General features: G+C 43.8%; 1 protein-coding gene across 7 annotated transcripts in view; it reads left to right on the top strand.

The window, feature by feature from the left end:
• Positions 1-10,943: 10,943 nt before the first annotated feature.
• LOC110491865 (tyrosine-protein phosphatase non-receptor type 11) overlaps positions 10,944-23,054 on the top strand; it is a 113,196-nt gene continuing 101,085 nt past the window's right edge. For 6 of the 7 annotated variants that reach the window (XR_016487235.1, XR_016487234.1, XM_021565689.3 and 3 more), the window contains exon 1: positions 10,972-11,332. Coding sequence is in view for 5 of the 7 variants with exons in the window: in XM_021565689.3 (XP_021421364.3) it covers positions 11,319-11,332 (14 nt within the window). In the remaining 2 variants the exon portion in view is untranslated. Of the gene's footprint in view, positions 11,333-23,054 lie in introns of all 7 variants that reach the window. The other variant, XM_021565688.3, reaches the window with a different exon arrangement.

The raw sequence follows: 23,054 nt of genomic DNA, 5'->3' as shown, positions 1-23,054 counted from the left end.
GTGTCGTCCGCAAACTTGATGATTGAGTTGGAGGCGTGCGTGGCCACGCAGTCGTGGGTGAACAGGGAGTACAGGAGAGGGCTCAGAACGCACCCTTGTGGGGCCCCAGTGTTGAGGATCAGCGGGGTGGAAATGTTGTTGCCTATCCTCACCACCTGAGGGCGGCCCGTAAGGAAGTCCAGTACCCAGTTGCACAGGGCGGGGTCGAGACCCAAGGTCTCGAGCTTGATGACGAGCATGGAGGGCACTATGGTGTTAAATGCCGAGCTGTAGTCGATGAACAGCATTCTCACATAGGTATTCCTCTTGTCCAGATGGGTTAGGGCAGTGTGCAGTGTGTTTGAGATTGCATCGTCTGTGGACCTATTTGGGCGGTAAGCAAATTGGAGTGGGTCTAGGGTGTCAGGTAGGGTGGAGGTGATATGGTCCTTGACTAGTCTCTCAAAGCACTTCATGATGACGGAAGTGAGTGCTACGGGGCGGTAGTCGTTTAGCTCAGTTACCTTAGCTTTCTTGGGAACAGGAACAATGGTGGCCCTCTTGAAGCATGTGGGAACAACAGACTGGGATAGGGATTGATTGAATATGTCCGTAAACACACCAGCCAGCTGGTCTGCGCATGCTCTGAGGGCGCGGCTGGGGATGCCGTCTGGGCCTGCAGCCTTGCGAGGGTTGACACGTTTAAATGTTTTCCTCACTTCGGCTGCAGTGAAGGAGAGTCCACATGTTTTATTTGCGGGCCGTGTCAGTGGCACTGTATTGTCCTCAAAGCGGGCAAAAAAGTTATTTAGTCTGCCTGGGAGCAAGACATCCTGGTCCGTAACTGGGCTGGTTTTCTTTTTGTAATCCGTGATTGACTGTAGACCCTGCCACATACCTCTTGTGTCTGAGCCGTTGAATTGAGATTCTACTTTGTCTCTATACTGACGCTTTAGCTTGTTTGATTGCCTTGCGGAAGGAATAGTTACACTGTTTGTATTCGGTCATGTTTCTGGTCACCTTGCCCTGATTAAAAGCAGTGGTACGGGCTTTCAGTTTCACGCGAATGCTGCCATCAATCCACGGTTTCTGGTTTGGGAATGTTTTAATCGTTGCTATGGGAACGACATCTTCAACGCACGTTCTAATGAACTCACTCACCGAATCAGCGTATTCGTCAATGTTGTTGTCTGACGCAATACGAAACATATCCCAGTCCACGTGATGGAAGCAGTCTTGGAGTGTGGAATCAGATTGGTCGGACCAGCGTTGAACAGACCTCAGCGCGGGAGCTTCTTGTTTTAGTTTCTGTCTGTAAGCAGGGATCAACAAAGTCGTGGTCAGCTTTTCCGAAAGGAGGGCGGGGCAGGGCCCTATATGCGTTGCGGAAATTAGAATAGCAGTGATCCAAGGTTTTTCCAGCCCTGGTTGCGCAATCGATATGCTGTCTTGTTTTCAGATTAGCCTTGTTAAATGATGGTGTTGGTGTGAGCCATGACCAACCTTTCAAAGCACTTCATGACTACCGACGTGAGTGCTACAAGGCGGTAGTCATTTAGGCAGGTTACCTTTGCTTTCTTGGGCACAGGGACTATGGTAGTCTGTTTGAAGCATGTAGAATCAGTCAAGGAGAGGTTGAAAATGTAATTGAAGACTCTTCATTGTAGCTGGGGATTTTAACAAGGCTAATCTGAAAACAAGACTCCCTAAATTTTATCAGCATATCGATTGCGCAACCAGGGGTGGAAAAACCTTGGATCACTGCTATTCTAACTTCCGCAACGCATATATACTCCCTGTTCACCCACGACTGCGTGGCCACGCACTCCTCCAACTCAATCATCAAGTTTGCGGACGACACAACAGTGGTAGGCTTGATTACCAACAACGACGAGACGGCCTACAGGGAGGAGGTGAGGGCCCTCGGAGTGTGGTGTCAGGAAAATAACCTCACACTCAACGTCAACAAAACTAAGGAGATGATTGTGGACTTCAGGAAACAGCAGAGGGAACACCCCCCTATCCACATTGATGGAACAGTAGTGGAGAGGGTAGTACGTTTTAAGTTCCTCGGCGTACACATCACAGACAAACTGAATTGGTCCGCCCACACAGACAGCATCGTGAAGAAGGCGCAGCAGCGCCTCTTCAACCTCAGGAGGCTGAAGAAATTCGGCTTGTCACCTAAAGCACTCACAAACTTCTACAGATGCACAATCGAGAGCATCCTGTCGGGCTGTATCACCGCCTGGTACGGCAACTGCTCCGCCCACAACCGTAAGGCTCTCCAGAGGGTAGTGAGGTCTGCACAACGCATCACCGGGGGCAAACTACCTGCCCTCCAGGACACCTACACCACCCGATGTCATAGGAAGGCCATAAAGATCATTAAGGACAACAACCACCCGAGCCACTGCCTGTTCACCCCGCTATCATCCAGAAGGCGAGGTCAGTACAGGTGCATCAAGCTGGGACCGAGAGACTGAAAAACAGCTTATATCTCAAGGCCATCAAACTGTTAAACAGCCACCACTAACATTGAGTGGCTGCTGCCAACACACTGACTCAACTCCAGCCACTTTAATAATGGGAATTGATGAGAAATGATGTAAAATATATCACTAGCCACTTTAAACAATGCTACCTAATATAATGTTTACATACCCTACATTATTCATCTCATATGTATATGTATATACTGTACTCTATATCATCTACTGCATCTTTATGTAATACATGTATCACTAGCCACTTTAACTATGCCACTTTGTTTACATACTCATCTCATATGTATATACTGCACTCAATACCATCTACTGTATCTTGCCTATGACGCTCTGTACCATCACTCACTCATATATCTTTATGTACATATTCTTTATCCCCTTACACTTGTGTGTATAGGGTAGTAGTTTTGGAATTGTTAGCTAGATTACTTGTTGGTTATTACTGCATTGTCGGAACTAGAAGCACAAGCATTTCGCTACACTCGCATTAACATCTGCTAACCATGTGTATTTGACAAATAAAATTTGATTTGATGCCAGAAACCCTAGACCCACTCCAATTTGCATACCACCATAACAGATATGACGCAATCTCAATCACACTAGACAATGCCCATTCACACCTGGACAAAAGGAACACCTATGTTCAACACCATAGTGCTCACAAAGCTCATCATTGAGCTAAGGACACTTGAACATAAACACCTCCCTCTGCAACTGGATCCTGGACTTCCTGACAGGCTGCCCACAGGTGGTAAGGGTAGGCAAAAACACATCTGCCATGCTGATCCTCAACACGGGGGCCCCTCAAGGGTGTGAGCTTAGTCCTCTCTTGTACTCCCTGTTCACCTACAACTGCGTGGCCAAACACGACTCCAACACCATCATTTAGTTTGTTGACGACACAACAGCCTGATCACCGACATCCATGAGACAGCCTATAGGGAGGAGGTCAGAGACCTGGCAGTGTGGTGCCAGGACAACAACCTCTCCCTCAATGTGAGCAAGACAAAGAAACTGATCGTTGACTTCAAGAAAAGGATGGCCCAACAGGCCCCCATTAACATCAACGGGGCTGAAGTGGAGCGGGTCGAGAGTTTCAAATTCCTTGGTGTCCAGATCACCAACGAACTATCATGGTCCAAACACACCAAGAGAGTTGTGAAGAGGGCACAACAACATCTTTCCCCCTCAGGAGACTGAAAAGATTTGGCATGGGTTCCCCCATTTCTACAGCTGCACCATCGAGAGCACCCTGACCGGTTGCGTCACTGCCTGGTATGGCAACTGTTTGGCATCTGACCGTAAGGAGCTACAGAGGGTAGTGCGTACGGCCCAGTACATCACTGGGGCCAAGCTTCCTGACATCCAGGACCTATATACCAGGCGGTGTCAGAGGAAGGCCCAAAAAATTGTCAAAGATTCCAGTCACCCAAGTTATAGACTGTTCTCTCTTAGGCATGTTTTGGGTCTTTTAAATGTGTTTCTAATTCTGCTGGAGTTAACCTACAGTGCCTTGCAAAAGTATTCATCCCCCTTGGCATTTTCCCTATTTTGTTGCATTACAACCTGCAATTTGAATGGATTTTTATTTGGATTTCATGTAACAAACATACACAAAATAATTCAAATTGGTGAAGTGAAATTTAAAAAATAGCTTGTTTCAATAATAAATAAAAAATATTAAACGGAAAAGTGGTGTGTGCATATGTATTCAACCCTTTTGCTATGAAGCCCCTAAGTCAGAAGTCACATAATTAGTTTAATAAGAGTCCACCCGTGTGCAATATCAGTATCACATGATCTGTCACATGATCTCAGTATATATACCTGTTCTGAAAAGCCCCAGAGTCTGCAACACCACTAAGCAAGGCGCGCCACCAAGCAAGCGGCACTAAGAAGACCAGCGAGCTCTCCAGACAGGTCAGGGACAAAGTTGGGGTTGGGTTATAAAAAAATATCCAAAATGTTGAACATCCCACGGAGCACCATTAAATCCATTATTACAAAATGGAAAGAATACGGCACCACACACAAACCTGCCAAGTGAGGGCAGCCCACCAAAACTCACAGACCAGGCAAGGAGGGCATTAATTAGAGAAGCAATAAAGAGACCAAAGATAACCCTGAAGGAGCTGTAAAGCTCCACAGCGGAGAATGGAGTATCTGTCCATAGGACCACTTTAAGCCATACACTCCACAGAGCTGGGCTTTACAGAAGAGTGGCCAGAAAAAAGCCATTGCTTAAAGAAAAAAATAGGCAAACACGTTTGGTGTTCGCCAAAAGGCATGTGGGAGACTAACCAAACATATGGAAGAAGGTACTCTGGTCAAATGAAACAAAAATTTAGCTTTTTGGACATCAAGGAAAATGCTATGTCTGGCGCAAACCCAACACCCCTCATCACCCTGAGAACACCATTCCCACAGTGAAGCATGGTGGTGGCAGCATCATGCTGTCGGGATGTTTTTCATCGGCAGGGACTTGGAAACTGGTCAGAATTGAAGGAACGGTGGATGGCGCTAAATACAGGGAAAGTCTTGAGGGAAATCTGTTTCAGTCTTCAAGAGATTTGAGACTGGGACGGAGGTTCACCTTCCAGCAGGACAATGACCCTAATCATACTGCTAAAGCAACACTTAAGTGGTTTAAGGGGAGACATTTAAATGTCTTAGAATGGCCTCGTCAAAGCCCAGACCTCAATCCAATTGAGAATCTGTGGTATGACTTAAATATTGCTGTACACCAGCGGAACCCATCCAACTTGAAGGAGCTGGAGCAGTTTTGCCTTGAAGAATGGGCAAAAATTCCAGTAGCTAGATGTGCCAAGCATATAGAGACATACCCCAAGAGACTTGCAGCTGTAATTGCTGCAAAAGGTGGCTCTATAAAGTATTTACTTTGGGGGGTGTTAAAGGTCTGTGTGTAGCTGGAGCAGAGGAGTCAGGTGCAGGACAGCAAAGATGAGTAGTAAAAGTAACTTTCCTCAAAATTACCAAATACATGTAGTAATACCAATCCCACACAAAAGGACCAAAATACATAAAACAAACACGCACAAAAACCATGGGGAAAACAAAGGGTTAAATAATGAACATGTAATTGGGGAATTGAAACCAGGTGTGTAAAACAAAGACAAAACAAATGGAAAATGAAAAGTGGATCGGAGATGGCTAGAAGGCCAGTGACGTCGACCGCCGAACTCCGCCCGAACAAGGAGAGGGATCGACTTCAGCGGAAGTCGTAACAGGGGGTGAATAGTTATGGACACAAGTTTTCTTCCCGTCTTATTTCTTGCTTGTTTCACAGTAAAAAATATTTTGCATCTTCAAAGTGGTAGGCATTTTGTGTAAATCCAATGATACAAACCCTCCAGAAATCTATTTTAATTCTATGTTGTAAGTCAACAAAATAGGAAAAATGCCAAGGGGGGTGAATACTTTCGCAAGCCACTGTAATATTTTATATTAAACCTACCTTACGCATCCAGTTGTTTCTCAATTTGTAACTCACCCACCCAAAATCACAACATGACGTTTTACATTTTGTGTTATTTGTGCTGGTGTCAACGGTGGGTGTAGCTTGTGCATGGAAATCCAGCGCAGGAGAGCAGAGATGAGTGAATACAAAGCACTTTACTGAGGCAAATAGTACGACCAGAACGCAACAGCGACACCAAAACCAAATGCCCAAAACAAGTAAGGCCCCAAACAAAGTACAAAGTACCGGCTGCCACAAAACACAGGTATACATAAAACCTGGCACTAACCAGCCGGAAGCGTGCCAACCTCGACAAATAAACAATACCCCACACAGACATGGAGGGAACAGAGGGCTAAATACACATAGTAATTATGAGGAGACATAAACCATGTGTGGAGGAAAACAAGACAAAACAAATGGAAAATGAAAGGTGGAGCGGCGATGGCTAGAAGACCGGTGACGTCAACCGCCGAATGCCGCCCGAACAAGGAGAGGGACCGACTTCAGCGGAAGTCGTGATAGCTGGTCTAATTCCTAAAATGGAAAAGCAGAAGAATATGTTAAGTTCTCAGATAGTGATAATAATTAATATGGTGCTCTTCGATGTTCGAGGTTTGTGGCATTGATTGATACTTCAAGTCAGATGTCTTTATGTTATGTACAGTATAAAAGGCATATTGTATGCGTTGTTTATTATTTTGATTTTTTTTAAACAATGTAATTTATTGGAATTCAGGTTTTTGATGTGATTGACTAGGTGCATTCTTGTCAAATAAATACACTTATTCATTCTTGATTATGGATACTGCAATGAGTTAATTTGGCTTTGAATCTGCAACAGAACATGTCAAAATTTAGTGCATTATGACACTATGAATTGAAATACATTTCATATCATTCATATAGTTGGCAGACATTATAAAGGATTAAATATGCTTCTACACCTGCATTGCTTGCTGTTTGGGGTTTTAGGCTGGGTTTCTGTACAGCACTTTGAGATATCAGCTGATGTACGAAGGGCTATATAAATAAATTTGATTTGATTTGATATAGACCTCCACCGGCTGAAGGAGAAGAGGATCTAGTAAAATACAGGTATGTTGCTAATATCATCTAGGTAGGTAGGTAGCTAGCTAGCTTCTTTGAAAAAAACTAGCCTAGTATTCATGAAAAATTGTAAATATCTGACTGCTACTACGAAAGTATTCTGTACAAGATACAAGAACAAATGCATAAATATGACAACAAATATTAGTTAAATAAAATATGGAACAGTAAATGAAAATGGGAGCGTGCAAATGGAATGCAGGAATGTCCACCAGAACTGTTGCCAGAAAATGGAGTATACATTTTTTTCCATATGCCACCACCGTCATTTTAGAGAATTTGTCAGTACGTCCAACCGGCCTTACAACCGCAGACCACATGTACCCACGCCAGCCCAGGACCTCCACACCTGCTTCATCACCTGCGGGATCATCTAAGGGGGTGCTGAGGAGTATTTCTGTCAGTAATAAAGCCATTTTGTGGGGAAAAACTCACTCTGATTTGCTAGGCCTGGCTCCCCAGTGGGTGGGTGTATGCCCTCCCAGACCCACCCATGGCTGTGCCCCTGCCCAGTCATGTGAAATCCATAGATGATGGCCTAATTAATGTATTTAAATTGACTGATTTCCTTTTATAAACTGTAACTCAGTAAAATCTTTGAAAATGTTGCATGTTGCATTTATATTTTTGTTCAGCATATACAGTGGGGAGAACAAGTATTTTGATACACTGCCGATTTTGCAGGTTTTCATACTTACAAAGCATATAGAGGTCTGTAATTTTTATCATAGGTACACTTCAACTGTGAGACGGAATCTAAAAAAAAATCCAGAAAATCACGTTGTATGGTTTTTAAGTAATTAATGTGCATTTTATTGCATGACATAAGTATTTGATCACCTACTAACCAGTAAGAATTACGGCTCTCACAGACCTGTTAGTTTTTCTTTAAGAAGCCCTCCTGTTCTCCACTCATTACCTGTATTAACTACACCTGTTTGAACTCGTTGCCTGTATAAAAGACACCTGTCCACACACTTTATCAAACAGACTCCAACCTCTCCACAATGGCCAAGACCAGAGGGCTGTGTAAGGACATCAGGGATAAAATTGTAGACATGCACAAGGCTGGGATGGGCTACAGGACAGTAGGCAAGCAACTTGGTGAGAAGGCAACAACTGTTGGCGCAATTATTAGAAAATGGAAGAAGTTCAAGATGACGGTCAATAAACCTCGGTCTGGGGCTCCATGCAAGATCTCACCTCGTGGGGCATCAATGATCATGAGGAAGGTGAGGGATCAGCCCAGAACTACACGGCAGGACCTGGTCAATGACCTGAAGAGAGCTGAGACCACAGTCTCAAAGAAAACCATTAGTAACACACTACGCCGGCATGGATTAAAATCCTGCAGCGCACGCAAGGTCCCCTTGCTCAAGCCAGCACATGTCCAGGCCCGTCTGAAGTTTGCCAATGACCATCTGGATGATCCAGAGGAGGAATGAGAGAAGGTCATGTGGTCTGATTAGACAAAAATAGAGCTTTTTGGTCTAAACTCCACTCGCTGTGTTTGGAGGAAGAAGAAGGATTAGTACAACCCCAAGAACACCATCCCAACCGTGAAGCCTGGAGGTGGAAACATCATTCTTTGGGGATGCTTTTCTGCAAAGGGGACAGGACGACTGCACCGTATTGAGGGGAGGATGGATGGGGCCATGTATCGCGAGATCTTGGCCAACAACCTCCTTCCCTCAGTAAGAGCATTGAAGATGGGTCGTGGCTGGGTCTTCCAGCATGACAACGACCCGAAACACACAGCCAGGGCAACTAAGGAGTGGCTCCGTAAGAAGCATCTCAAGGTCTTGGAGTGGCCTAGCCAGTCTCCAGACCTGAACCCAATAGAAAATCTTTGGAGGGAGCTGAAAGTCCGTATTGCCCAGCGACAGCCCCGAAACCCAAAGGATCTGGAGAAGGTCTGTTTGGAGGAGTGGGCCAAAATCCCTGCTGCAGTGTGTGCAAACCTGGTCAAGAACTACAGGAAAGGTTTCTGTACCAAATATTAAGTTCTGCTTTTCTGATGTATCAAATACTTATGTCATGCAATACAATGCAAATTAATTACTTAAAAATCATACAATGTGATTTTCTGGATTTTTGTTGAAGTGTACCTATGATAAAAATACAGACCTCTACATGCTTTGAAAGTAGGAAAACCTGCAAAATCAGCAGTGTATCAAATACTTGTTCTCCCCACTGTATCAGTGCAAAGGAAATCCATAGAGGAGAGAAAGCCCTGTGGCTTCAGACAATTGCATAACCCCATTCCCCAGCAGATTAACCTCTTGTTGATAACCACACAGCCTGGTGACGTCAATGCTGCTGCAGCCATGGAAGCTCTGACTGAGATTCCTTTCGCTCTGACTGAGGAGCACTCTCTCTCTCTCTCAATTCAATTCAATTCAAGGGGCTTTATTGGCACGGGAAACATATGTTAACGTTGCCAAAGCAAGTGAAGAGGATAATATACAAAAGTGAAATAAACAATAAATATTAACAGTAGACATTACACTCATAAAAGTTCCAAAAGAATAATGACATTACAAATGGCATTATGTATGTATAGAGTGTAACGAGATGTGCAAATGATTAAATTACAAAAGGGAAAATAAATAAACATAAATATGGGTTGTATTTACAATGGTGTTTGTTCTTCACTGGTTGCCCTTTTCTTGTGGCAACAGGTCACACATCTTGCTGCTGTGATGGCACACTGTGGTATTTCACCCAGTAGATATGGGAGTTTATCAAAATCAGGTTTGTTTTCGAATTCTTTGTGGATCTGTGTAATCAGAGGGAAATATGTGTCTCTAAATGGTCATACATTTGGCAGGAGGTTAGGAAGTGCAGCTCAGTTTCCACCTCATTTTGTGGGCTGTTTGCACATAGCCTGTCTTCTCTTGAGAGCCAGGTCTGCTTACGGTGGCCTTTCTCAATAGCAAGGCTATGCTCACTGAGTCTGTACATTGTCAAAGCTTTCCTTAAGTTTGGGTCAGTTACAGTGGTCAGGTATTCTGCCACTGTGTGCTCTCTGTTTAGGGCCAAATAGCATTCTAGTTTGCTCCGTTTTTTTGTTAATTCTTTCCAATGTGTCAAGTAATTAATTATCTTTTTGTTTTCTCATGATTTGGTTGGGTCTAATTGTGTTGCTGTCCTGGGGCTCTGTGGTGTCTGTTTGTGTTTGTGAACTCTCTCTCTCTTTCTCCGTTTCTACAGTATCTCCCTCCCCCTGCCTCTCAATCCAATTCAATTCAAGGAGCTTATTGGCATGGGAAACATGTGTTAACATTGCCAAAGCAAGTGAAGTAGATAATAAACAGAAGTGAAATAAACAATAAAAATGAACAGTAAACATTAAACTCTCTCACCCCTGTAATTTTTCTTGGCCTCGCTCTTGGCCTCTTCCCCCTCTCCCCTTTTTCCTTTCTCTCTCTACATCTGTCTATCTTACTTTGTCTCCCTCTGTTTCTGTGCTTCTCTCCCTCTCTCTCTCTGCAACCTACAACTTGCCTTCATGCCATTGTAAGATGAAGTGGACAGAGGCAGGCAGAATATTTAAATAGGTTTGCCATTATCCTTGCATTGTTGCTGTTAATAACTCAAAAGGGAGTTCGTGGAGGGCTATTTTCTTATCAAGACTTGTGTAATCATGCATTTCAATACAAAAATTGGCAGCATTTAGGATACAGAATGTTATTTCAACTAGTTACCTTCTCACGGACTACTCTAATATGATGTGAGGTCCCATGTAGTGATAAGTAGGTCATGATTGAGATTATATAAAATGGTCTTTAATTTGCTTGCCCTCCCCTTTTGGTTTTAGAGGCTATATAATATTGAATTAGATTATATAATACAGACAAATGTTTGATAGGCAATAGGCCTCTACACGCATGCACCAGACACAAGCCCACGCGCCTTCAGTCTGTTCTTCATTGTTCTGCTATTCCACCTGTAAGCGATCTGACATGAACCAAGTGGATATTATGGACACAGTATCGTTTTTTTTTAACGACACACTTCAGTCTTTGTGTAAGCCACACCGACCCTTAGTAGAATGAGTATCCCTAACTGTGGGCTTTGGAGGCGGGTTATCCGGGGATATTGTCTTTGGAGTTGAACCTTGTTCTACAACCGCTCTCCCCAGTGCATGCTCGCCAACAGCGACACCGTGAAGCCCTAAAGGGAAGGCTTGCTTTATTTGACTTTCACTTCTCATTCGACGACAGCTTTCCAAGACTGCTATGACGTCTCGCAGGTAAGACCGGCTTTATCGAAACCAATGGAAGGAACCGGGAATAGTCCTTTCACCCATTATAACAGCGTATCACGACTTATTCCCGGGACTAGCCGTGTTGGACTTGCAGGTTGACGTTTTGACCCATTAAAACGCACAAAGCCCACAATGGTTGCTTCAATTAGTGGTATTGTTTTTGCTTTTGTCGGCATCTTGTATTTGGTATGGCACAAGTTATTGACTGTAAGTTCAGAGTTACAATAACATTGTCATAGACAGTTGGGTTATAGGCTAGTTTACGCTTGTAAGGCTATGGGACATGGCAAAACTCCTGAATATAGATTGATATAAAACGACAACTGTTCATTTGAAAACCAGGAGGGTCTTATTTGCTATAGCACACTAGTTCTCTCTCTCTCTGCTGTGCAGGAAACCACCAGGAGTTGAGCTATGATATCACGGTCCCCGGTTTGGCTTTTGCAGAATGCAAGCTCTGCTTTTGTAGTTGGAATGCAACATACTTGTTCAAATGTAGGTTGAATTGAGCTGGCTAGTTGTTGTATTTAGAAACAATAGGATAGGCCACAAATGAATGACACTTTGGTTTGGTTACATCAGAAATACGTGTTGCATTTTTACCTCAATGTGGTTAAAACCTGTTAGAACAAACATTTGAATGATTTGTAAACCTAAAACAAGTAACCACTATTAACTATTTGGGAGGCTACTGTAGACTAGCTTACATTACTGTCTTAGTTGACACGTGGTTGTTTTACAAAGTATTTCTCGATGATGTTTGAGAAACTTCATTAATTAGTCTTCACATTTAGATTTGATATTATTGTTGAACTATTAGAGCACAGCACACTGTTTGGAATTTACAGATAGGCCTTGATTTAAATGATGTTTGGTATGTTTGTTCAGTGAGGTATTTCATTCACTGACTTTTTGTAATCTGAACAGGACTGGTCAATATCACATTTAAAATTAAGTTATCACCTCAAGTGTGTCCCCTCATATCAGTCATATCAGTAGGAAATAAGATAGTTTTAACCCAGTAAATAAGTAATTTTCAAATGTAGCCTAGTGTCAGTCTCATAAGACAATAGTAAAATCATGAGAATGGGGTTTAGGTAGGCCTATGCTATCCATGACTTGTTTTAGGCAGGCATAACCGCCACAAAACATTGTAGCTCAACCGTAAATTGTTCAATTACAACTGCAGTTTGTAATTGAGTTCAGCAAAGGCTATTGATTGCCATTTCAATCAATACATTTATCTTTATGTACTAGTTCAAACCACCATACATATTATGCTTTTCTGGTAAGTGTGTAAGTGTAATCCTACCTGTCCAGCTGTATACTGTAGTTATGTAAACACTTTTTTGACATGTAGTCTTAAGGTGGGCAGCTGCAAGTACCTGCAAGTGGAGATAAGTCTACAGTACACAAAATAACATCAACATTGACCATGTCAGCAATCTAAGAGTTGACAATGTACACAGACACCCCTATATGAGTACGCTCTAAATGAGAGAGATGCATCACATCAACGTTTCCAAACGGGATTGCCACTGTAGAAGCAAAGCTGTGCGAACAAATGAATGGATGTTAGATAACAACAACGTCGTTTAGCAATGCGGTCCAACGACATTTATTTCTGTTTCTTGAGAACAAAGGGGTGTAACAGCTTATAAAACAGCTTTCATTAATACTGCCTGGATCTGGCGTTAGTCTCTGTGCATCACAAAGGACTTGTTGTGAAGTAAACATCTCGGCTCGTTCCCCTGAGAACTTTCTCATGTGTCTTTTTAGGTTCTCAGTGAGTTTGTGTCGAGCCTTTACTATGGACAAACGATAGGCTACATGTAGTTTCATGCTTGGGAGACACTGATAATATGACGTTGGTTGGCGAAACAGTTGTAGCATTGAATTGGAGTTTGTTGATTATAGGGTTGTCACGATACCAGTATCACACTACTATGAAACTTTTATTTTCCCTGGCAAAGAAAGGAAAACATAAAGCAGTCCGATCGCTTTAGTCCTTAATAGCTTGGCAAATAAGAAAATGTGACACTCAATAAATGAAGTGTGCTTCATGTTTTGTTTTAATGCCATGATATTTCTGAGTACCACAATGCTGGTATCGTGACAACCTAGTTGGTTAGTGGGTGTTTGTTTCCATCCTTTGTCACCTGTTCTGTTTAGTCTGTGGTTCAGTACTTCCTGCTCCTGTGAGCCACAGGGGAACCGTTTCTGACACATTCATCTGAACAATAGTCTGGGTGCCATCTTGGAAAGACCGTCTGCTTCTGAACTTTAGCAGTCAAACATTTGAGTCCGTCAGTTTTTACTTCAGATCAACCAATAATTAATAGTTAGTGTGTTTTGCCTTTTATCATCAAATGCAAAGTACTTCATAACTATTAGTGACAGTTCAATGAAGAGCGTCGTTTTGACAATGAAGGGCGTCGTTTTGAGTAAGGCGCATGCAAAACGTTCTAAAATCGGTGCTGTACATAATGCTGCTCCTGAGTGATTTATTCCCTGCACCAGAATTCACAACATTTCGACAACCGTGTGTGTCCCTCTTCTTTCATCATTCAGTAACACATTACTGGAGGTTGGCTTGCACATTGCCACAATAACATTGTAATAAGCTTGACATGATGCCTAATCACAATGGAGTTGCATGTGTCATACCAATTTTACATTGTTACCTAAAGCAGGAGTTATCATACCTAGAACGTTTTGCCGGTCCATCCTGGTGCTCTTCAGATAAAGCGGTTCCAAGTTTTCCAGTATTGGAAATCTCTTTGGGCTCTTTTGTTTGTGGAACGAGTCTTTCACTGAAACGGATTGAAACTGTGGAAAACAGTGAGTCATTCGGGGTGGAGAAGCACTCAGGAAAACAACAGGCCAATGTGGAGATGTAAGATAGCCCATCCAAAATGTCCAGGAATTCACAATAAAAGCTGTTATAGCCATACTATAATTACCAATGCAGTCAAATCCTTTCATCTTCCCTCCAGCTGCGTTTGATTTAGGTTATCACATTTTGATATCATTTCCAGCAACTGTTTGATGCATAAGCACAGCACTCTCAAATGTATCTGCCAGTTTGTCATTTTTATATAATTTCCAGCAACTGTTTGATGCATAACCACAGCACTCTCAAATGTATCTGCCAGTTTGTCATCTTGATATCATTTCCAGCAACTGTTTGATGCATAACCACAGCACTCTCAAATGTATCCGCCAGTTTGTCATTTTGATGGTTGGTTTGTTCTAGGATATTTTGGGATTTATGAAATATGTTTCTTCTGTTATTCGTAGCTGTATGATTCATAAACTAATGCTATTCTTTTTTCATTCTTGGACTTTCCACATGGGTGTGTGTGGAGATAAAGCCACCACGTTTAGATCAAAGTTACTGCTACTGGCGAATGACTAACTGATGCCATTTAAAGGGGTAGCTCACAAGCTTGAAGTATGAACATGTCTGATAAACTTTGATTTGGGTTAACTATCCCTTTAAATGTGCACATTTCTGGCTTCATAAAATTTCACCAATTTAAACTACAATAACATGCATTTTAGCTACCAGTTGCTAAAGTCACATTTTGAAGAGGATATAGCTGTCTAAGCTTTATCAGTTTTTCATACCTGCTTTCTTCTCAATTGTGATTGATCAACATCTTGCTTCAAAAATGTTATCCAAGGTTTGGGAAGTTAGGTTTTTCCATCATCAAATGAATCAAGATAGCGCAACACTCTCAAAATGGGTTAAATATCACAGACAATGTGTAATGGTCAGGTTATATTAAACCACCAATGCTACACTTGTCTGGCCACAGTTGAACCTGTAGCTCCATGTAACCAGAGTAGCACGGCTTGCTCTCTCTTCAAACTGTGTGCATAGCCTCTGCTCATGCAATTTAAATGGATTGCCCATTAAGTCTAAAAGCCCTCTTACCAAGATGTTCAATATCATTGCACTCAAAAAGGCAGAATAGTTAGCCATCCCCTCAAAACAGAGGGGGCTAGTCTATATGCATACCTTCATATACGCATTTCATGTGCAACTTGAAAGTGCTAAGTTAGCTGCTAACCGCTAGCTGACTACATAGTGATGTGGGGCATCTAGCCGCTGAGGGTGGGTTTGCACTGCAGGTAAATACCGCAAGATTATCAGCTGTTCTAAAAATACCAGTAACATGACCAAAATCCACACCCCGGGGCTTGTCTGTGACCGATATAGCCCTAACGGAGCTTTCATGCAGCGTTGGGGGCACTAAGTACATCACCATTTTGTCACCAGGCCTAGCCAGTGCTTTAAATAGCCCAGGCTGTACTGATCTTGAGACATTATGTAAGAGAATAGAGAGCAGGCGTGATGTATGCACATGGGGCCTCTGTTTCCCCTGTCTGTCTGTGCAAGCTAGCGCTGTGCTCTGTGCTGTGTTCAACCCGCTGAGCCATGGCTTTTTGACTGTGTTGCTCTCCCTTCCATCTGTCACTCTACAGTTTGCTCTCTCCCTCTCTGTATGTCTTATGTCTTATACCAGTCTCTCATTGACAGTTTCGCATCAGGCACATTGAGAAACACTGGTTCTGCCGCAGTGAAACTATTCGGCCAGTGCTCCATGCCTGATACGGGAAATTGAAGGGCCTGGTAGTTGTCAAAGGAAATTCCCTGCGTCACTCCTGCAGTCGTGTTCTGTGAGGATAGAGAGATGATATTTGTAGCGCGAGGACACCACAGAAAGGGCCCGCTTCAGGTATTTTTATACTGCAAATGGCTTTTACTTGTTGAATTCATAGTATAGTAAGTCAAGTTGTCTTAATCTGTTAAATATATTCATAAACAAAATGACAAACAAGGGTCTCCATTTTGGTGGGGCACATCTGTTCAAGCTGATCTATTTGCAAAAGGGATTTCTCAGTCAGAGATGTGGCTAGCATGGACACTACCCGTTAATCATTAAACTCTGCACAAAGAAAAAGAGAAAGGGCAAACGCATTGGCCCCAGACTTACACAATAACCAGCCAATTCAAAGTTTGACAAAGAAATCCCATTCTGGTGTCCAATCCTACCACATCACATTGGTGTATTGTTTTTTAACTGAACGTCAGAGTAACACTTTACCTAAGATATCCAGGTATAATTCCTTGTAACTTGTTATAAGCATGTATGAGCCTTTGTCATGTCTTAGAACAATGCTTATAATATGTCATGTCTCTCCATGCGCCAATGAAAGGCCATAGAGGAGCCTGCAGGCCTCATGTCTTGAGGGTGTACTTGCTAACCATTAGCGTCTTCATGGCAGATTGAATAGGACCCCTGGGACTGGATCAGGCATAAGCAGGAAGCTTACGAGGGGAAACTTAATAAGCTGGCCTGGCCTCGTGGCTTCATATCTGGGCACATGCTGCTAGTGACATGAGCTTTCTGGGGAAAGTCTGCTAGTTTCTTCACTTCAATGTGATTTATATACCTAATGTACAGTAAATGTCTTTAGAATTGGTAAATGGCATAGCTGAGCATTGAAAGCTGAGGATATCTTTATGTTAGAATTGGAAAGTTTGGTTTTGTCCTTGTCTGGATCCAAGATGGCGTAGCAGTAAGTCGTCCTGTCGTGTCGTGTCCCTTGTATATATCGTTTCTTTTTCGTTTTTTTATATATTTTTCTTCGCATATCTCTTTAAAAACATTTTGCTAAACCTAAGCTTCCAATACTCTCCTGCAACCCGCCTCACCCAATGTAGCTATTTTTCCTAAAGTATTTATAATTACTTCGGAACCGGAACCCCTCAACTGAAGCTAGCCAGCTAACCACCAGCTGTGCTAGCGGTCTTCAGCTAACCGGTCATCAGCTAACCTTTAGCTCGGAAAGCTCTCGCCAGTTCGAACAACGCGACTCTAACCAGAGCATAACGGACCTATTTATTTTTCATCCCCGGATTCATCCCCGGATTCCCACCGCAAACGGAACATTTCTCAGCTGGATCTTCACAACTAGCTATCTAGCTAAACCGCAACCCCGGATGATTACACCTGGCTAGCGTTTCCACCCACTTAGCTTGAAGCTAGCCCGGCCAGCGCACCTGTGCTACCACCGTAGCATACTCCTGGGCTACAATACCCGGGCCCACGACCGGTCTATCGATGTCACCGCATGAAGAGGAATAAACAGACTCACCCCATCGCGACGTCCCCCAAAGGCTAACTCTCTAGCCCTCGCTATCTCCCTGCTTGCTAATTCGGCCTGCTAACTGCTAGCTTGTCCAGCTCCGGTCCGCTAACTGCTACCTTGTTTAGCCCGGGCCTACAAACTGTTAGCTTGTTAGCACAGGCCTGCTAACCGTCTGAATCGCCGCGTCCCAAACACTCACTGGATCCATATTTACTTTCTTTCTCTTTTTGATTTTTTATATTTTTCATATTTATTTACATATTTACATATTTACTTTTCATATTTACTTTTTCATATTTTTTATATTTTTCATATTTACTTTCTTTGATCTTTTTGAATCTCTTTTAGATTTTTAACTTGTTTATACCTTCCGGAAACCTGCCTCACCCAATGTGATACGGAATCGCTATTATTTTTAATTTTTAGTACACACTCAAGAACCCCCAGAAGCTAACCAGCTAACTATTTAGTCATTGTTAGTTTTTTTAACCTGGATAACACTCGCCAGTCCAGCTTCCCTGCCCCATCCACCGCTGCCCCCTGGACACTGATCTCTTGGCTACATAGCTGATGCACGCTGGACTGTCCATTAATCACGGTACTCCATTCTGCTTGTTTGTTTTATCTGTTGGCCCCGTTGCCTAGTCAACGCCATTTTACCTGCTGTTGTTGTGCTAGCTGATTAGCTGTTGTCTCACCTACTGTTTTAGCTAGCTTTCCCAACTCAACACCTGTGATTACTGTATGCCTCGCTGTATGTCTCTCTCAAGTGTCAATATGCCTTGTATACTGTTGTTCAGGTTAGTTATCATTGTTTTAGTTCACAATGGAGCCCCTAGTTCCACTCTTCATACCCCTGATAACTCCTTTGTCCCACCTCCCACACATGCAGTGACCTCACCCATTACAACCAGCATGTCCAGAGATACAACCTCTCTCATCATCACCCAGTGCCTGGGCTTACCTCCGCTGTACCCGCACCCTACTATACCCCTGTCTGCGCATTATGCCCTGAATATATTCTACCATGCCCAGAAACCTGCTCCTCTTATTCTCTGTCCCCAACGCTCTAGGCGACCAGTTTTGATAGCCTTTAGCCGCACTCTCATACTACTCCTTCTCTGTTCCGCGGGTGATGTGGAGGTAAACCCAGGCCCTGCATGTCCCCAGGCACCCTCATTTGTTGACTTCTGTGATCGAAAAAGCCTTGGTTTCATGCATGTCAACATCAGAAGCCTCCTCCCTAAGTTTGTTTTACTCACTGCTTTAGCACACTCTGATAACCCTGATGTCCTTGCTGTGTCTGAATCCTGGCTCAGGAAGGCCACCAAAAATTCAGAGATGTCCATACCCAACTATAACATCTTCCGTCAAGATAGAACTGCCAAAGGGGGAGGAGTTGCAGTCTACTGCAGAGATAGCCTGCAAAGTAATGTCATACTTTCCAGGTCCATACCCAAACAGTTCGAACTACTAATTTTGAAAATTACTCTCTCCAGAAATAAGTCTCTCACTGTTGCCCTGGACACCATTTGTGAATTGATCGCCCCCCATCTAGCTTCAGAGTTTGTTCTGTTAGGTGACCTAAACTGGGATATGCTTAACACCCCGGCAGTCCTACAATCTAAGCTAGATGCCCTCAATCTCACACAAATCATCAAGGAACCCACCAGGTACAACCCTAACTCTGTAAACAAGGGCACCCTCATAGACGTCATCCTGACCAACTGGCCCTCCAAATACACCTCCGCTGTCTTCAACCAGGATCTCAGCGATCACTGCCTCATTGCCTGTATCCGCTACGGAGCCGCAGTCAAACGACCACCCCTCATCACTGTCAAACGCTCCCTAAAACACTTCTGTGAGCAGGCCTTTCTAATCGACCTGGCCCGGGTATCCTGGAAGGACATTGACCTCATCCCGTCAGTTGAGGATGCCTGGTCATTCTTTAAAAGTAACTTCCTCACCATTTTAGATAAGCATGCTCCGTTCAAAAAATGCAGAACTAAGAACAGATACAGCCCTTGGTTCACCCCAGACCTGACTGCCCTCGACCAGCACAAAAACATCCTGTGGCGGACTGCAATAGCATCGAATAGTCCCCGTGATATGCAACTGTTCAGGGAAGTCCGGAACCAATACACGCAGTCAGTCAGGAAAGCTAAGGCCAGCTTCTTCAGGCAGAAGTTTGCATCCTGTAGCTCCAACTCCAAAAAGTTCTGGGACACTGTGAAGTCAATGGAGAACAAGAGCACCTCCTCCCAGCTGCCCACTGCACTGAGGCTAGGTAACACGGTCACCACCGATAAATCCGTGATAATCGAAAACTTCAACAAGCATTTCTCAACGGCTGGCCATGCCTTCCGCCTGGCTACTTCAACCTCGGCCAACAGCCCCGCCCCCCCCGCTGCTCCTCGCCCAAGCCTCTCCAGGTTCTCCTTTACCCAAATCCAGATAGCAGATGTTCTGAAAGAGCTGCAAAACCTGGACCCGTACAAATCAGCTGGGCTTGACAATCTGGACCCTCTATTTCTGAAACTATCCGCCACCATTGTCGCAACCCCTATTACCAGCCTGTTCAACCTCTCTTTCATATCGTCTGAGATCCCCAAGGATTGGAAAGCTGCCGCAGTCATCCCCCTCTTCAAAGGGGGAGACACCCTGGACCCAAACTGTTACAGACCTATATCCATCCTGCCCTGCCTATCTAAGGTCTTCGAAAGCCAAGTCAACAAACACGTCACTGACCATCTCGAATCCCACTGTACCTTCTCCGCTGTGCAATCTGGTTTCCGAGCCGGTCACGGGTGCACCTCAGCCACACTCAAGGTACTAAACGATATCATAACCGCCATCGATAAAAGACAGTACTGTGCAGCCGTCTTCATCGACCTTGCCAAGGCTTTCGACTCTGTCAATCACCATATTCTTATCGGCAGACTCAGTAGCCTCGGTTTTTCGGATGACTGCCTTGCCTGGTTCACCAATTACTTTGCAGACAGAGTTCAGTGTGTCAAATCGGAGGGCATGCTGTCCGGTCCTCTGGCAGTCTCTATGGGGGTGCCACAGGGTTCAATTCTCGGGCCGACTCTTTTCTCTGTATACATCAATGATGTTGCTCTTGCTGCGGGCGATTCCCTGATCCACCTCTACGCAGACGACACCATTCTATATACTTTCGGCCCGTCATTGGACACTGTGCTATCTAACCTCCAAACAAGCTTCAATGCCATACAACACTCCTTCCGTGGCCTCCGACTGCTCTTAAACGCTAGTAAAACCAAATGCATGCTTTTCAACCGATCGCTGCCTGCACCCGCATGCCCGCCTAGCATCACCACCCTGGATGGTTCCGACCTAGAATATGTGGACATCTATAAGTACCTAGGTGTCTGGCTAGACTGCAAACTCTCCTTCCAGACTCATATCAAACATCTCCAATCGAAAATCAAATCAAGAGTCGGCTTTCTATTCCGCAACAAAGCCTCCTTCACTCACGCCGCCAAGCTTACCCTAGTAAAACTGACTATCCTACCGATCCTCGACTTCGGCGATGTCATCTACAAAATGGCTTCCAACACTCTACTCAGCAAACTGGATGCAGTCTATCACAGTGCCACCCGTTTTGTCACTAAAGCACCTTATACCACCCACCACTGCGACTTGTATGCTCTAGTCGGCTGGCCCTCGCTACATATTCGTCGCCAGACCCACTGGCTCCAGGTCATCTACAAGTCCATGCTAGGTAAAGCTCCGCCTTATCTCAGCTCACTGGTCACGATGGCAACACCCACCCGTAGCACGCGCTCCAGCAGGTGTATCTCACTGATCATCCCTAAAGCCAACACCTCATTTGGCCGCCTTTCGTTCCAGTACTCTGCTGCCTGTGACTGGAACGAATTGCAAAAATCGCTGAAGTTGGAGACTTTTATCTCCCTCACCAACTTCAAACATCAGCTATCTGAGCAGCTAACCGATCGATGCAGCTGTACATAGTCTATTGGTAAATAGCCCACCCATTTTCACCTACCTCATCCCCATACTGTTTTTATTTATTTACTTTTCTGCTCTTTTGCACACCAATATCTCTACCTGTACATGACCATCTGATCATTTATCACTCCAGTGTTAATCTGCAAAATTGTAATTATTCGCCTACCTCATGCCTTTTGCACACATTGTATATAGACTCCCCCTTTGTTTTCTACTGTGTTATTGACTTGTTAATTGTTTACTCCATGTGTAACTCTGTGTTGTCTGCTCATACTGCTATGCTTTATCTTGGCCAGGTCGCAGTTGCAAATGAGAACTTGTTCTCAACTAGCCTACCTGGTTAAATAAAGGTGAAATAAAAAAAAATAAAAAATGTTTATCTTTGTTCATCCACCATGTCTTGGTTGACATGCAGTAGCAATTGCTCATTCCTCTCAAACTTAAATAGTAATGTATCTTGCAATGCTCAAAGAGAATGCAAAAGAGAGCACAATCATTGGCATGCCTAATTTCAGGCATTAATCATGTACCTGATCTGATTCATTTCTAGATCATTTTGAGATAGTTTCCATTTGTTTCACTGTTCCCTATTTCAGATATCATTTTTGTGATGAAAATGCATTTAATATTGTGTTGCAACGTAATACTTTTTTTTCCATCAGCATCATTCGGAAATGCCGGGACTAAGGAAAAAACCTTCCTGACATTAAAATGTATTTTAGTCACCCACATGCATTGGGTCTTACCAGTAAGTTGCTGTTGTTGTGTTTAGGTCAAGTTAGGCTCACGCTTCAATTGTTGATAGTTCATGACTTTGTGTGCATTTTGGAGGATCTGGCTGGAGTTGACTGGGTAGTGCTGGGTGGGTGTGCTTGTTGGCGGACATTTGGTGTTAGGGCTTCTTGAGGTGATTGACCCTGCTGAACTGCCAAGTGTGTGTGAACAGACCTGGGCAGTGTGATCCCAGGCCAGGTCAAGCCAGGGCGAGAGAGAGAAAGAGAGGGAAGGATTATGTGCAGTAATTGGTGAGCAGTGCTATTTGTTCCATTGAGGGGGTCAGGGGTCAAACAGGGGGTGACCTCCTGTCTGATCTTCATTAGCAGGCAAGCAGGTGTGTGTGTGTGTGTGTGTGCACGTCTGTGCTTGCGTGCATTTGTTTGTTAGTGTGTGTTTTGTGTTGAGGTGAGGGTTGCAGACAAGACAGACTAGAACCCGAAACAGAAAGTGATACTGACCGCTCTCTGTTGTCCTTTGACCTGCAATCGACACAAAGGTATTTTGCTTGTGTTTAAGTGTCGGGCACTTTGTCGGGTGTTTGTTCCAATTTCAAAGCAAACCAAACAAAGCTCTTTGAACATTGTTGCATGTGTAGTGCTAGTACGTGATTCACTAAAACTGTTGTATAAGCTGTGCATAAAAGATGCAAGTCATTTTGTTTGCTGGTTGTTAATATAGAACAATGGTGAACAGTTTCCAAGACTGAATGGTCTGAGTGGGGTGCCATTGTTTCATCAGATGACATGAATGAAAGCAGTGCTGGTGTGACTTAAAG

The sequence above is a fragment of the Oncorhynchus mykiss genome, chromosome 16 (genome assembly GCF_057628025.1).
Source record: "Oncorhynchus mykiss isolate SJ-2025 chromosome 16, ASM5762802v1, whole genome shotgun sequence".
Lineage (NCBI taxonomy): Eukaryota > Metazoa > Chordata > Actinopteri > Salmoniformes > Salmonidae > Oncorhynchus > Oncorhynchus mykiss.
This window is presented reverse-complemented; position numbering and strand designations above follow the sequence as displayed.